General features: G+C 44.4%; 1 protein-coding gene and 1 non-coding gene across 9 annotated transcripts in view; both read right to left on the bottom strand.

The window, feature by feature from the left end:
- The window catches only part of phldb2a (pleckstrin homology-like domain, family B, member 2a), a 321,471-nt gene that overhangs the window by 216,949 nt on the left and 88,383 nt on the right, over positions 1 to 16,139 (bottom strand). For 7 of the 8 annotated variants that reach the window (XM_060909198.1, XM_060909201.1, XM_060909202.1 and 4 more), the window contains one exon: positions 13,548 to 14,428. In XM_060909198.1, coding sequence (XP_060765181.1) covers positions 13,548 to 14,428 — 881 coding nt within the window. Of the gene's footprint in view, positions 1 to 13,547; positions 14,429 to 16,139 lie in introns of those variants that run through there. The other variant, XM_060909203.1, reaches the window with a different exon arrangement.
- On the bottom strand, positions 4,924 to 5,114 carry LOC132873891 (U2 spliceosomal RNA). Its single transcript, XR_009651607.1, has one exon. It is a non-coding gene; the product is annotated as a U2 spliceosomal RNA (small nuclear RNA).

The following is a 16,139-nucleotide window of genomic DNA, read 5'->3' as shown; positions in this document are numbered from 1 at the left end:
CATAGTAGGCCACCAGAACCGTTGGGTGAGCAGGTGGTAGGTGCGAGTGGAACCAGGGTGGCAGGCTAGATGGGAGTCGTGTCCCCATTGTATAACCTGGGATCGCAGGTCTTCAGGAACAAAGAGGCGACTAGCGGGGCATGCACTGGGGCTGGGTTGGTCACGGAGGGCTTCCCGCACTCGTTCTTCGATGTCCCAGATCAGAGCAGCAACAATACAGGGGTCAGGTAGGATGGGAGCCGGATCCTTGGAGGGGGCATCATCCTTCTGGAACTGGCGGGAGAGTGCGTCAGGCTTGGTGTTGCGAGATCCGGGCCGGTACGAAAGGGTGAAATTGAATCTGGTGAAAAAGAGAGCCCAACGGGCCTGTCTGGGGTTGAGTCATTTGGCGGTGTGGATGTATTCCAGATTCTTATGGTCTGTCCAGACCAGGAATGGGACTATGCACCCCTCCAGCCAGTGATGCCATTCCTCCAGGGCGAGCTTGACCGCCAGCAGTTCCCGGTTGCCTATGTCGGTTGCGTTCGGCCGGCAATAGCCGGCGGGAGAAGAATGCACAGGGGTGGAGTTTGTTGTCATCCACTGACCTCTGTGAGAGCACTGCCCCGACTCCCACATCCGAGGCGTCCACCTCTACAATGAATTGCCGCTCCACATCTGGCATCCGGAGGACGGGAGCAGTGGTGAACCGAGCCTTGAGGGTGGCAAAGGCTTAGTTGGCAGCCGGAGTCCAGGCAAAGGGCTGTTTGGTGCTGGTCAAGGCGGTGAGGGGTGACGCAATGGTGCTGTAATTACGAATGAATTTCCTGTAGAAATCTGCGAAGCCCAGGAACTGCTGAAGCTTCTTCCTGCTCTCTGGTACTGGCTATGAAGTCACTGCTGAGACTTTGGCAGGGTCCATCTGGATGCTCCCCTCTGCCACGATGTACCCCAGGAACTCCACAGACTTGGCATGAAATTCACACTTCTCCGCCTTGACGAAGAGGGAGTTTTCAAGGAGACGATGGAGCACTCACTGGACATGCTGGGTGTGTTCGGACAGGGTTTGGGAGAAGATCAGGATGTCGTCGAGGAAAACAAACACGAACTTGTTCAACATATCTCGCAGGACATCATTCACCAGAGCCTGGAATACCGCTGGTGCGTTGGTAAGGCCAAACAGCATCACCCGGTATTCATAATGACCAGTGGGGGTGTTGAATGCGGTCTTCCACTCCTCTCCCTCCCTTATCCGAACCAGGTGGTAGGCATTCTGGAGATCGAGTTTGGTGAAGACCGTGGCTCCCTGGAGCAGCTCAAAGGTGGAGGTGAGCAATGGGAGAGGGTATTGGTTCTTGACGGTGATGTTGTTGAGACCCCTGTAATCGATGCAGGGGCGCAGGGATCCATCCTTCTTTCCCACGAAGAAGAACCCAGCGCCGGCGGGAGAGGAGGATGGACGGATGAGGCCGGCAGCCAGAGAGTCACTGATGTAGTCCTCCATCACCTTCCTTTCCGGGGCAGACAGAGAGTAGAGACGGCCCTTGGGTGGTGCAGTGCCTGGGAGGAGATCAATGGCGCAGTCGTAGGGCCAGTGAGGAGGCAAGGAAGTGGCCTTGGCTTTGCTGAATACCTCCCGAAGGCTGTGATAACACACTGGGACATTAGTGAGGTCGGGGGCTGAGCTGGCAGGTGGAGTATGGGGGTGTAGAGTGGCGGCTCGTAAGCAGGTCCGGTGGCAGTCCTTGCCCCATTCTCTTATCGCTCCAGTGGCCCAGTCGAGGTGAGGACTGTGCTGGCGGAGCCATGGATAGCCCAGGATGAGAGGTTGGCTGGGGGAATGGAGCAGGTGAAACTGGATGGTTTCATGGTGGTTGCCTGACAGAGTCATCAGAACAGGGGCAGTGAGGCGGGTGACAGTGCCAAGGAGATGGCCATCCAGCGCCCTGGCTGGAATGGGAGAGGATAAGTGATGGCTTTGCAGACCCAACTGGCACGCAAGCTCGGTGTCCATGATGTTAGCCTCGGCGCCAGAGTCAACCAGGGCGGACAGGGTGTGGGTGGAATCCAACAGACGAAGACAAACTTGGAGCATAGGTTTCTGGCTGGTGGAGGAATGGATGGTCATTGAGCTTAGCCGGGCCCCTCCTATGTCCAGTGAGCTCGGGCTTTTACTGGGCAAGAGGCAGCACGGTGACTGTCACCCCCACAGTACAGGCACAGATTGGAGGTGATCCGACGCTGGCACGCTGCCAGGCTGAGGGAAGCACAGCCGATCTCCATGAGCTCTGACTGGTCCAGAAGGCTCGGCGGAGAAACAGCAGGAGACGTAGAAGGGGCTGGGTTACTCCGTGCACTGGTGACTGGCTGAGTCTGGCGGGCCCTCTCTCGTCAACGGGTCTGGACCCGGCGGTCAATGCGGATGGCCAGGGCAATGGCCTCATCGAGTGTCGATCATACGAGACCAATTCGGTCTTCATGTAGTTGGCCAGGCTGTGCAGAAAGGCGTCCACCAGCGCCTGCATGTTCCACTTGCTGCGCGGGGCCAAGGTCCGGAAATCGATCGAGTAGTCAGTCACTGTTCGTCTGCCTTGGCGAATACTCATCAGTCCTCCAGATGCCTCTACTGACGACGAGCCCAGGTCGAAGACCTTAGTCATCTCCGCTGCAAACAGGGAGGAGGCACATGCAGGTGTCCGGCGTTCATACTCAGCAGTCCCCCACAGGTGGGCGCAGCCAGTCAGACGAGTGATGACGAAGGCCACCTTCGCCGCAAAGGTTCTGGGCTGCAGGTCGAACAGCAACCAGCAGCTGGTCAGGAAAGCACGGACTTGGGAGGGGTCACCGTCAAAACGCTCCGGACTGCTGACCTTGGGTTCCGGGGCATCGAGTGCAGCAGGAGCACCTCCCAGAGCTGGCACATCAGCGGCGGGTATGACAGGGGCTGATGCAACGAGGGGCTGATGCAACGAGGGGCGGCGGTGGTTGACTCGGAGGAGCAGGGGGTGCTAGGGCGGTGAGCAGCTGGATTGCTTGGTCCAGTCATTGTTGCTGATGACCAAGCTGGATCAGGGCTGCAATGTCAGCAGACGCTGCAGCCGGTCTAGGGCAGAGGGTTCGGGCGCTGACTCCATGTCAGGTCAGATCGTTCTGTCAAAGAACAGACAGGAGAGGAGATCAAATGCACTCGAACCACAGTTTATTAATAACAGGGGAAAAGGGAGTATGTGTGTGTGAAGTTCAGTGGCAGGAGGACTGAGAGGCAGGTGGGAGCATGGTGGTGGTGTCTGAGGACTTCCATCCAAGTACTGACCAGGCCCGACCCTGCTTAGCTTCTGAGATCAGATGGGATCAGGCGTAGTCAGAGAGGTGTGGCTGTAGGCTGACAGCTCTTGGGTTTCAGGCAGTCTCCCAGCAAGCAGTCCCTCAGCAGGCCGGAACACAGAGTCACAAATCAGGTAGCAAGAAAAGGGACAGAAATACAGGGTCAGGTTACCAGGGCAGAAGAGTAGGGCTCCAGGCAGGGCTGCTCACACCAGGCAGATGGAGAGGCAGGCGAGCAGCAGGGCTGGGTGAGCTGGAGATCAGGCAAAGGTACAGGAGAGGCAGGCAAGAGGCAGAGTCGACAGGACAGAAGGCAGATCAGGTTACCGGGGCTGGAGACCAGACAGAGTCAGACGGAACAGAATATCTTCAGGACTCAGAGTAGTAAGAACACAGAGCAGGTTATCACGCTGAGAGTTGCAGACGATCTGACACAGAAGCTTGGGAGAACTGCAGTATAAATACACACAGGGGGAAAGCAGGTGATCGGCAACAGCCAATGACAGTCACTGAAAGTAAATGCGAGGAAGTGAGTGCAGGCGTGGCCGGTAATGCTGAGTGGAGATGTTACCTGAAGAGAGAAGCCCACAGGTAGGACCATGACAGGAGATACACGTCTTGAGCGTTGTCTTCAATTTTTGAGACACGAGGGGATGCCATTTTGTTTAGGTTGGATAATTAATTAATGAGTTAATTTATTAATTAATTTTTATTAATTAATATTAACTATGTAATTAATTAATCAGTTGATAAGGCTGTTTTGCTGACAATGCTCTCTTATCCTAAGTTCCAAAATCGCCGACTTCCTGTCAGGCGGAGCTAATGCAAACCAATGGGAAATATGTTTGCCTTAGTGAGGACAATATTCCCTCTAAAACTCATGAACATCGAATGAGCTGTGTGGAAATCAAAGCAAAAAGTTTTGAAATGGGGGTGCTACGTAGCTGATGAAGCAAACCTATGCTAATTTACAATATCAACTTAAACGATATCCCAGAACAAATGTCAGATGTAGATTCCATGCATTTTTAGCCATCGTAAGCCCCTTAGGACAGCACGGGAAAATTTGAAAATCCCATATTCCATTCAACATTGGCCACCATTATATTCTTGTTTGAGATATCACTATTCCTTCGCAATTTATCGTTGTGTGTATCTGAAGTTTATTCCACCCAACATTTAAAGAAAACTGATGAGCTGTGCAGGAGAAGTGTGAAAGAGTATGTAAAAAATAGGTCAAAACATCACAAATTACAAAATGGCTGACTTCCTGTTGAAAGAAAGCACAACTTTATTCATCACGCACTTATGAAATTTCCTCTCTGCATTTAACCCATCTGAAGCAGTGAACACACACATGCACACATACCCAGAGCAGTGGGCAGGCATGCTAACAGTGCCCAGGGAGCAGTTGGGAGTTAGGTGCCTTGCTCAAGGCCGTCCACATTAACCTAACCTGCATGTCTTTGGATTGTGGGGGAAACCAGAGCACCCAGAGGAAACCCACGCAGAGAACATGCAAACTCCACGCAGAAAGGCCCTTGCCGGCCGCTGGGTTCGAACCCAGAACCTTCTTGCTATGAGGCGACCATGTTAACCACTACACCACCATGCCACCCCAGAAGGTGTACCATTCCCAGGAATACTGCAATACTGGGTCGATGCGTGGAGTGGATGGAGCAAGCCCTTATTCCATCTCCCTGTCCCAAAAATCAATTTAATATATGGTCCCCGGATAGGGGATGTATCAGATATTAAACCGATAAGAACAGATACTACACTTGATCTTAGCCAAAAGGCTGAGGGCGGAGCTAATGCAAACCAAAGAGAAATATGTTCATCTTCGCAAGGACAATGTTCCCTCCAAAACTCATGAACATCGAATGAACATTGTGGCATCCAAAGCTATAAATTTGAATCCAAAATGTTAGGGGGCGCTATGATGTCTTCTAGCTTCACCCAAGGCAACTAACCTAAGAATAATAAATTTGTGCCCTATTTTCACGAGTGCACAAAATTTCCTAAGGTTTTGAATATTTTCAATGTGTCAAATGTGTAATTATAGAAAAATAATAAAAATAAGTTAAAAAAAAACATGATGAAAACAATACGGACCAATCCCTTCCCAATTTAAAAGCAGCAACATCTTGACATGACATATGCCACATATGGAAAGAACCAAAAAAAGGGCCTAGGAAGAGTACATCAAATTGTAACATGTTTTGGCAATGGAGTTATGACTGTTCATGTCCAAATGGTGGTGCTATATCAGAGGGTCAAATTGGGTATGTGGATATCATCAGAACTATCATATCCTATAACCTGTGAATTTTTAGCCATATCAGGCAATGCACAGTGAATTTATGACACGATTCCGGTTTGTGTGGCGTAACATAAATTTATTGGTTTGCCATTTCAGAATCTTGCAACATATCTCAAATTCCTTTGCAACTTAAAATAGCAACATCTTGACATGACTGATACAAAATATGGCATGAATCCAAGAAGCCGCCTAGGAAGAGGACATCAAAATGTAACGTGTTTTGGCAATGGAGTCATTTCTGTCCATGTCCAAATGGTGGTGCTATACCAGAGGGTATCTTTGGGCATGTGGATATCTTCTGAACCATGATAGCCTATAACCTGTAAAGTTTGAGCCATATCAAGCAATGCATGGTGAATTTATGAATCACTTCCTGTTTGCGTGGCGTAACGTATGAATTTATTGGTTTGCCATTTCAAAATCTTGCAAGATATCGTAAATGCCTTCACAATTTAACATCAGCAGCATCTTGCCATAACATATACCAAATATGGCATGAATCCAACAAACTGCCTAGGAAGAGTACATCAAAATGTAACACATGTCAAAACGCACAAAACCAAAAATATCTCACTCCCTGTTCAGTATGGCTGATGCAATGTACGGTATATGCAATTTTCTTCATCTAAGGGCACTCCACACACCTACCAAATTTGCCACAGATAGGTGAAACTGTATACCGGGTAGGAGTCTCAATGCGGCATCCAAAGCTATAAATTTGAATCTAACACTTTAGGGGACACTATGGTGTCTTCTAGCCTCAACCAAGACAAGTAACCTAAGAAAAATCAACTTTTGCCTTATTTTCATGAGTACACGAAATTTCTTGAGCTTTCCAATCAGTGGCGTGCACAGATAGACACGAGGTGGTGCTCAAGCACCTGCCCCTCTGCCCTCTGTCTAAAAAAGTGCCCTTTTGAATTTTTTTTTACAGTTTACTGAGGCCAATGTCGACATGATCTTTTAGAAAAGCCGCGGCATTAAAAGCGTGTGTGAAAATAATGTCCCGATGTGTGCCCCCTCCGCACACACACCGGACCTCTGTCTCTCTTGCTCTGTCACGTGAACAAGCGTGCAGTGCATTCAATGTGAGGTTGCAGCAGCATAGCATCCTGGAAGCCACGGCCTTGTCGTAGCGCAGACAACACATCGGGCAGTCAGTCAGCTCTTCCCCTACCCCACCAGCCAGGTAACACATGAATCGAGTGAAAATGTATTGTTTGCCCTCTAAGCCCAAGCTGTAATTATTTTGTTGTGAAGTAGCCCGTTGCATACAGAAACAACTGCACATAAGTATTATATTTCTTGCTAGACCATTTTCAGATTTAGGAAAACAAAAATTTCTTTTTCTATTTTGTTCAACTAGAGATTCCTGGCAAAGTCAAAAAGCCTTGATGTAATAAATTAACATTAAGTGGTTGTTTTACACCTTTAAAAACTAAAACGGGTCAGTGGCGACCTGAAGACAAGAGGAGGGTTAAATCTCAGACTTTTATAATAAGGTGTTCCACATGCGCAAAAAAGTGCCCTTTTTCCCCCCAGAGCACTTGTCCCCCAAAATGTCTGTGCACGCCACTGTTTCCAATATTTCCAAGGTGTCAAATCTGTAATTATAGAAAAAGAATATTAATTAAAAAAAAAACATGCTGAAAACAATACAGCCCAATCCTTTCGCAATTGAAAATCAGCAACATATTGACATGACGTTTACCAAATATGGCATGAATCCAACAAACCACCTAGGAAGAGTACATCAAAAAGTAACATGTTTTGGCAATGGAGTCATTACTGTCCATGTGTAAATGGTGACGCTATACCAGAGGGTGTCTTTGGGCATGTGGATATCTTCTGATCCATCATATCCTATAACCTGTGAAGTTTGAGCCGTATCAGGGAATGCATGGTGAATTTATGACTCACTTCCTGTTTGCGTGGCGTAATGTACTGTATAAATGTATTGGTTTGCAATTTAAACATCTTGCGACATATCGCAAATCCCTTCGCAATTTAACATCAGCAACATCTTGAGATGATGTAAACCAAATATGGCATGAATCCAACAAACCACCTACAACCCGATTCCAAAAAAGTTGTGACAAAGTACAAATTGTAAATAAAAATGGAATGCAATGATGTGGAAGTTTCAAAATTCCATATTTTATTCAGAATAGAACATAGATGACATATCAAATGTTTAAACTGAGAAAATGTATCATTTAAAGAGAAAAATTAGGTGAGTTTAAATTTCATGACAACAACACATCTCAAAGTTGGGACAAGGTCATGTTTACCACTGTGAGACATCCCCTTTTCTCTTTACAACAGTCTGTAAATGTCTGGGGACTGAGGATACAAGTTGCTCAAGTTTAGGGATAGGAATGTTAACCCATTCTTGTCTAAAGTAGGATTCTAGTTGTTCAACTGTCTTAGGTCTTTTTTGTTGTATCTTCCATTTTATGATGCGCCAAATGTTTTCTATGGGTGAAAGATCTGGACTGCAGGCTGGCCAGTTCAGTACCCGGACCCTTCTTCTACGCAGCCATGATGCTGTAATTGATGCAGCATGTGGTTTGGCATTGTCATGTTGGAAAATGCAAGGTCTTCACTGAAAGAGACGTCATCTGGATGGGAGCATATGTTGCTCTAGAATCTGGATATACCTTTCAGCATTGATGGTGTCTTTCCAGATGTGTAAGCTGTCCATGCCACACGTACTAATGCAACCCCATACCATCAGAGATGCAGGCTTCTGAACTGAGTGCTGATAACAACTTGGGTCGTCCTTCTCCTCTTTAGTCTGAATGACATGGCGTCCCTGAGTTCCATAAAGAACTTCAAATTTTGATTAATCTGTCCACAGAACAGTTTTCCACTTTGCTACAGTCCATTTTAAATGAGCCTTGGCCCAGAGAAGACGTCTGCGCTTCTGGATCATGTTTAGATATGGCTTCTTCTTTGAACTATAGAGTTGTAGCTGGCAATGGCGGATGGCACGGTGAATTGTGTTCACAGATAATGTTCTCTGGAAATATTCCTGAGCCCATTTTGTGATTTCCAATACAGGAGCATGCCTGTATGTGATGCAGTGCCGTCTAAGGGCCTGAAGATCACAGGCACCCAATATGGTTTTCCGGTCTTGACCCTTACACACAGAGATTCTTCCAGATTCTCTGAATCTTTTGATGATATTATGCACTGTAGATGATGATATGTTCAAACTCTTTGCAATTTTACACTGTCGAACTCCTTTCTGATATCGCTCCACTATTTGTCGGCGCAAAATTAGGGGGATTGGTGATCCTTTTCCCATCTTTACTTCTGAGAGCCACTGCCACTCCAAGATGCTCTTTTTATACCCAGTCCTGAGTATATGACCTACTATGACCTATAATGACCTACTGCCAATTGACCTAATGAGTTGCAATTTGGTCCTCTAGCTGTTCCTTTTTTGTACCTTTAACTTTTCCAGCCTCTTATTGCCCCTGTCCCAACTTTTTTGAGATGTGTTGCTGTCATGAAATTTCAAATGAGCCAATATTTGGCATGAAATTTCAAAATGTCTCACTTTCGACATTTGATATGTTGTCTATGTTCTACTGTGAATACAATATCAGTTTTTGAGATTTGTAAATTATTGCATTCCGTTTTTATTTACAATTTGTACCTTGTCCCAACTTTTTTGGAATCGGGGTTGTAGGAGGAGTACGTTAAAATGTATTGTGTCAAAACACACAAAACCAAAAATATCTCACTTCCTATTGATTATGGCTGATGCAATGTATAGGCACTTTTGTTCATCTAGGGGCACTCCACACACCTTCCAAATTTGACACGGATAGGTGAAACTATATACCGGTCTCTATGACATATGGGGGCACTATGGAGTCCCATGGACACACCTGGGGTCAAGCCCCTATGGATGAGTTTCAGTTTGCATGACTTACGTGTGTACCAAATTTCATGAGTTTTCGAATATGTACAAGGTGTCAAATCTGTATTTTTGAACTAGGTGGCACTATGGAGTTAATGAAGCCCAGCTAGACTAATTTACCATATCACCTCAAATTGTATCATAGGACAAATGTATGTGCAAAATTTCATGATTTTTTAGTCATCCTAAGCCCCTCAAAACAACCCAGGAAAATTTCAAAATCCCGCATTTCATCCAACATGGCTGACTTCCTGTTGGGTGGAGTCAAATACAACTAAGTGAACTTTGTCCTGTATCACAAGAGTATCGATCACACCAAATCTCGTGCCGATCCGAGCAACTTCATCTCAACCATAGCTTTTTCTTGGGGGCGGTATAGAGCTCCGGGACCACGCCCAGTCCCTTGATCAGTGTAAATTTGTGATTTTATGCATATTTGATCAGTGTGCTAAAATTCATGAGTTTTCAAGCATCGTAAGTGCCTCAAAAATGAGTTCTCCCGCAGAGAAAAATAAGAAGAAGAAGAAGAAGAAGAAAACCTTATGAAAACAATAGGGCTTTGCACCTACGGTACAGGCCATAGGCCTTTACCTTGGTGCTTGGGCCCTAATGATAAAAAACAGGATGAAAACAATAGGGCTTTGCACCTATGGTACGGTGCTCAGGCGCTAATAATAAAAAAACAGGACGAAAACAATAGGGCTTTGCACCTCCGGTGCTCAGGCCATAATAATAAAGAACAGGATGAAAACAATAGGGCTTTGCACCTATGGTGCAGGTGCTCGGGCCCTAATAATAATAAATAAATAAGAAGAAAAACAGGCCGAAAACAATACGGCTTTGCACCTATGGTGCAGCCCTGCACCTCGGTGCTCGGGCCCTAATAATAATAATAAGAAAAACATGCCGAAAACAATAGGGCTTTGCACCTCAGTGATCGGGCACTAATAAGAAAAAACATGCCAAAAACAATAGGGCTTTGCACCTACCGTGCAAGCCTATGTCCTGCACCTCATTGCTCAGGCCCTAATGAAGGCATTTGTTTGTTTGTTTTTTACAGAATTTGTTCAAACTCATCTCTATCCTAGAAAAGAATCCCAAGGTGTTGGGACAGTCAGCACAATCTGTTATATGTGAGAACAGTTAAAATGTTTTTAACATTACAGTGAGTCACATGGAAATATCATATCAGTTATAGATGCAGTAGACAGAATAAAGCAGGAACATTCCTTAAATAGTGAAATCCTCCATCCTCCAAAGTTTACAGAGCTCTTATATATCCAAATCCCACTGCATAAACCAAGAGTTAATTAAATTAATACAGTCTGAAACATGGTGTGAATTCCTTTAATATACTCTAGCACCAGCATCAGAAGCTGCTGATAAAAAAAAAAAAAACGCTGTGGACTTTTTCATGGTTTTTAACAATCTTGAGGAAGCCAAGTGGGACTCACTCAAGGCAGATACCATTCAATTAAAACTTTCACTGAAATTGTGCATGCAGTTTTGCCAGTTTCTTTTAGAGTTCACTACCCTACATACACTCACCGGCCACTTTATTAAGAACACTCATACATGTGCAGTTTTTTGCACTTTTCTAATTAGCCAATCCCTTGACAGCAGCACAATGCATAAAATCTTGCAGGTACAAATCAAGAGCGTCAGTTAACGTTCACTTCAAACATCAGAATGGGAAACATTGTGATCTCTGTGACTTTCACTGTTGCATGGGTGTTCATGCCAGATGCACTGGTTTGAGTATAACCCCAATTCCATAAATTTGGGACACTGTGTAAAACGTAAATAAAAAACAGAATATGATTTGCAAATCTTGGAAACCCTATATTTCATTGAAAATAGTACAAAGACAACATATCAAATGTTAAAACTGATAAGTTTTATTGATTTTTGAAAAAGATATGCTCATTTTGAATTTGATATCAACAACACGTTTCAGAAAAGTTAGGACAGGAGCATGTTTACCACGGTGTTGCATCACCTCTACTTGTAACAACACTTTATAAACATTTGGGAACTGAGGAGACCAATTGCTGTAGTTTTGAAAGAGAAATGTTGTCCAATTCTTGCCTGATATACAGTTTCAGTTGCTCAACAGTTCGGGGTCTCCTTTGTCGTATTTTGTGCTTCATAATGTGCCAGATGCTTTGCACCAAATGTTTTGCGCCAAATGGGAGACAGGTCTGGCCTGCAGGCAGGCCAGTATAGCATCCAGACTCTTTTACTACGAAGCCATACAGTTTTAATATGTGCAGAAATCGGTTTGGCATTGTCTTGCTGAAAGAAGGAAGGCATTCACTGAAAAAGATTTTGTCTGGATGGCAGCATATTGCTCTGAAACATATACATCATTCAGCATTAATGATGCCTTCCCAGATGTACAAGCTACCCATATCATGTGCACTAATACCTCATACCATCACAGATGCTGGCTTTTGAACTGTGCACTGATAACAAGCCGGATGGTCCCTTTCCTCTTTAGCCTGGAGGAAGTGGTGTCCATGATCTCTAAAAAGAATTTCTCATTTTGATTCATCAGACCTCGGGACAATTTTTCACTTCGCCTCAGTCCATTGTAAAAGAGCTCGGGCCCAGAGAAGGTGGCAATGTTTCTGGATCTTGTTTATGTATGGTTTTACCTTGCATTTGTGGATGCAGTAATTAACTGTTTTCACAGACAATGGTTTTCTGAAGTGTTCCTGAGCCCATACAGTGATTTCCACTACAGACACGTATCTGCTTTTAATGCAGTGTCATCTGAAGGCCTGAAGATCACAGGCATCTAATGTCAGTTTTCAGCCTTGTCTCTTGCATACAGAGATTCTCTCCAGATTCTCTGAATCTTTTAATCATATTATGTACCATAGATGATGTGATCCCAAAATTCTTTACAATTTTACATTGAGGAACATTATTCTTAAATTGTTGCACTGTTTGCCCATGCAGTCTTTCATGCAGTGAACCCTATGCACATGCAGTGAACCCCTCCCCATTTTTACTTCTGAGAGACTCGGCCTCTCTGGAATGCTCTTTTTATACACAATCATGTTACTGACCTGTTGCCAATTAAACAAATTAGTTGTTTTTTAGCATTACACAACTTTTTCGGTCTTTTGTTGCCCCGTCCCAACTTTTCTGAAACGTGTTGCTGACATCAAATTCAAAATGAGCATATATTTTCCAAAAACCAATAAAATTTCTGTTTCAACATATGATATGTTGTCTTTGTACTATTTTCAGTGAAATATAGGGTTTCCATGATTTGCAAATCTTCACATTCTGTTTTTATTTATGTTTTACACAGTGTCCCAACTTTTTTGGAATTGGGGTTGTATTTTAAAAACTGCTGATATCCTGGGGCTTTCACACATGACAGTATCTAGAGTTTCCACAGAATGGTGCGAAAAACAAAAAACATTGAGTGAACGACAGTTCTGTGGGTGGAAATGCCTTGCTGACAAGAGAGGTCAGAGGAACATGGCCAAATTGGTTTGAGCTGCCAGGAAGGATATAGCAACTAATAGCAACTCTTTACAACCATGGTGAGCAGAAAAGCATCTCAGCATGCAAAAGCAGAATACCACATTGGGTTCCACACCTGCCCGCCAAGAACAGGAATCAGAATCAAGAACGAGTTCCTATTTAAAGTGCCCAGTTAGTGTAAATGAAGCACCAATTCTTAGATAAAAATAAAGATAATGAAGAAATGTTTGAAATTGTTGTTCCTTAGAGAGTTAAACCTCGGACACATCAATGCATGTTATATTTAAGTGTTATGAATGTAATTGGATAAGGCCAGAATTGAATAAATTCAGTGTGGCTGAGTAGTGAATAGAAGGGCATTAAATCGTTACTCAATAAACTGTATAGTTTTGGTAAGGTATCATATATGACATATCAAAATGCATATCAACTGAAAAAGGGAGATTTACACCCCTATTAAGTATGTGTGTATACTACACTACTCCTCACCAGTCTCTCCACCTCCTGTTCACGTAACCTCTCGTCTCTCTGTCTCTGATGGTAATCTCGAAGCTCTTTCTTGCTGCTTAGTGAATTGATGCTGCCTGTCCACTGGCCCATCCCTGGACCTACTCCTCCTTTCCCAAATGAGAGTGTCCTCTTGAGGCCAAGATAATTTCTCAGGGATGTTACAGTCACATCTGGAGGGTGGTCAAGGGATGGGAGGCTGCATCTTGACCTGGGTGAGCGCTGAGGAGGCAGAGAGAGGGAAGGAGCATCCCCTCGATACAGCCTGGGAAGGGAACGGCTGTGTCCTCCTAACCCATTCAGAGAACCAGTGGAATATTTCCTCTGGCGAGGGGGAGGATCATTAATGGCATCTCCATCTCGTGCTAGAAGTTTTCGGCCCAGCCTAGGACTGGAGGGCATGCTTGCAGCTCCACTAGGGCCACGGTAGTATACATTAAAAGCATCTGATGTGTAGGAGGTACTATTCCACATGGGGAGATCAGATCCAGCTGTGCTGGGTCGGCAGCTGTCAAACCATTGAAAGTGTGAAAGGTTGTTCTGAGACTGGTGGAAGGTGTGAGTATGGGTGTAGACTGGGCTTACTGGGCAGTCGGAATGATGAGTGGAATGAGGCATAATGAGACTGTAGGAGGAAGGGATTCGAACCGAGAGGGACGAATGCTCTTGAAGGAGTGATTTAGTGGAATGAGGACTAGGTGGAGGGGACAGGCTGAGGTAGGGGTGGCGCTCTGCATTAGCCCGTATGCTAGCTTCCACAGCTGCCTTCCTTCGCTGCAAGCTGTCCATCATTTCTTGGAGCTCCGCTTCTGACCGGGTGCCTCGAACACTGGAATTGCTCACAGACCCACCACTGGCACAATCTGATAGCAAAAACATGTTCAATTCATAAAAGGTCATCATATCCTGTTAGACAATTATTAATGTATAGACCCCTTGCGCATGACATCACGCATTATGTGATAATTTCTCCTGAGGGACAACCAGACACTGTCTTTCCTGTAAGCAAGGCTTAATCTGTCTTAAATATGATTCATTTCTGCATTTTTTTGGTTGTTCCAATCATTCAAATAGAGAAAAAGATAAAAGGTATTACCATCTCCCTGGAACTTTGTCTTGAACTTCTGACTGTGGCTTAGGAACTTGACTTGGGCATTTCTTTAGAAAGAAAATATCTCTGATCCAGGAGGAGGAGATTTTTTTCACAGTGGTGAGAAGAACCCAGTATGCCTTTTTATCTGTAACTGTCAATGAATCCCTTTGATTCTTTCTAGATTTGACAGCCCACAACATTATTGCTATGTGAGAACAGCTCTCTCTAAGGGCCTGCCATACAGTCACAGTGTCTGGGCACACTCTTGCCATTTTTTCACTGACAATCCACGGAGTTAAAGGTTTTTTGGTCATTCTTTGCAAGTGGTTAACCTGGAATAGGATATAGGTTGTATTCAGACACATGACTTTTGCTTGTGAGTTTACTTCTGGTGAATGAACTGGTGTGACAAACCAATTTGGCTGCCGTTATGTAAAGAGCTAGTGAAACCATCTCCAACTATTTTTGCAGTTTAGAGGCCAATGCATGGTCAAGATGCCTTCAGAAAATTGCTCTTTGCAATGGGATAGATCCTTACACACTAATAAAGAAGGATTTTTCTGATGATTTGAAAATTTATCTGTCCATTGAGTTCCCTGACATCTCAAACTACCTGGTGCTGCAGACATCGTTCAACACGGACAAACAGATGAAAGCCTGGAAGAGCATGGAGGCCTACAGCTTTTTATATGTGACTGAGTTAAAGATATGGGGATCAAGACACTACAAGATAAATCCTTTATTGATTTTGCCCAGCTAAGTAGCATTTTTTGTTTTTTTGTACATCTTTGCAGGGGTTGCTAGGATGCTACAAGTTTTATTATAGGGTATAAACAAACCACAGCTGCTCAATTCTCAATCCTCCCTGCTCGTCTCTTCCAGCAAACAATAAGGTTTTAAAAAATTTTTTATTAAGACAGAGAAAATGCAGTGAGAAGGTACATTCCAACATCTATGTTGCTAACACTAGGCCACAGATCGTCACTCCAATCATTTCAAGGAATTTTGTACAGATCATAACCACTAATAAACTTTAATTTCCACGTATATCTATCCTTTGCTTCTTTCTGACTTAGATTATCCAAGTAATCTGGTAGTAAAGTTTTTTTAGCTGTAGTTTTCGTCGAACTACAAACGCCTGACATCTTTAAGATAGCTCGTCTTCAATATGTAAACAGAGTTCATTTGTCCCTCAGGACAAGGGTAGCAACAGTTGCTAATGTAAGTGTGATGTCAGTGCAAGGGGTCTATAGAGGGACTACATTCTAGTCTATTGCATGCTTTTCAGTGAAATTATTGCTAACACTGTGAAATCTATCAAATACCAAGCAAACTTGATTAGGAACAGATTTTTCAGGAAGCTAAGTAAAACTATAAACTTTTTTACAATCAAGCGCTGAGGTGTATTAGAGTATACACTCACTGTCCACTTTAAAAGGAACCCCTGCACAATGGCTCATTTACACAGATATCCAATCAGC

Source organism: Neoarius graeffei, chromosome 25 (genome assembly GCF_027579695.1).
Source record: "Neoarius graeffei isolate fNeoGra1 chromosome 25, fNeoGra1.pri, whole genome shotgun sequence".
NCBI classification, from domain to species: Eukaryota; Metazoa; Chordata; class Actinopteri; order Siluriformes; family Ariidae; genus Neoarius; species Neoarius graeffei.
The sequence above is the reverse complement of the archived record's forward strand: the minus strand, read 5'-3'. Positions and strand labels throughout refer to the sequence as shown.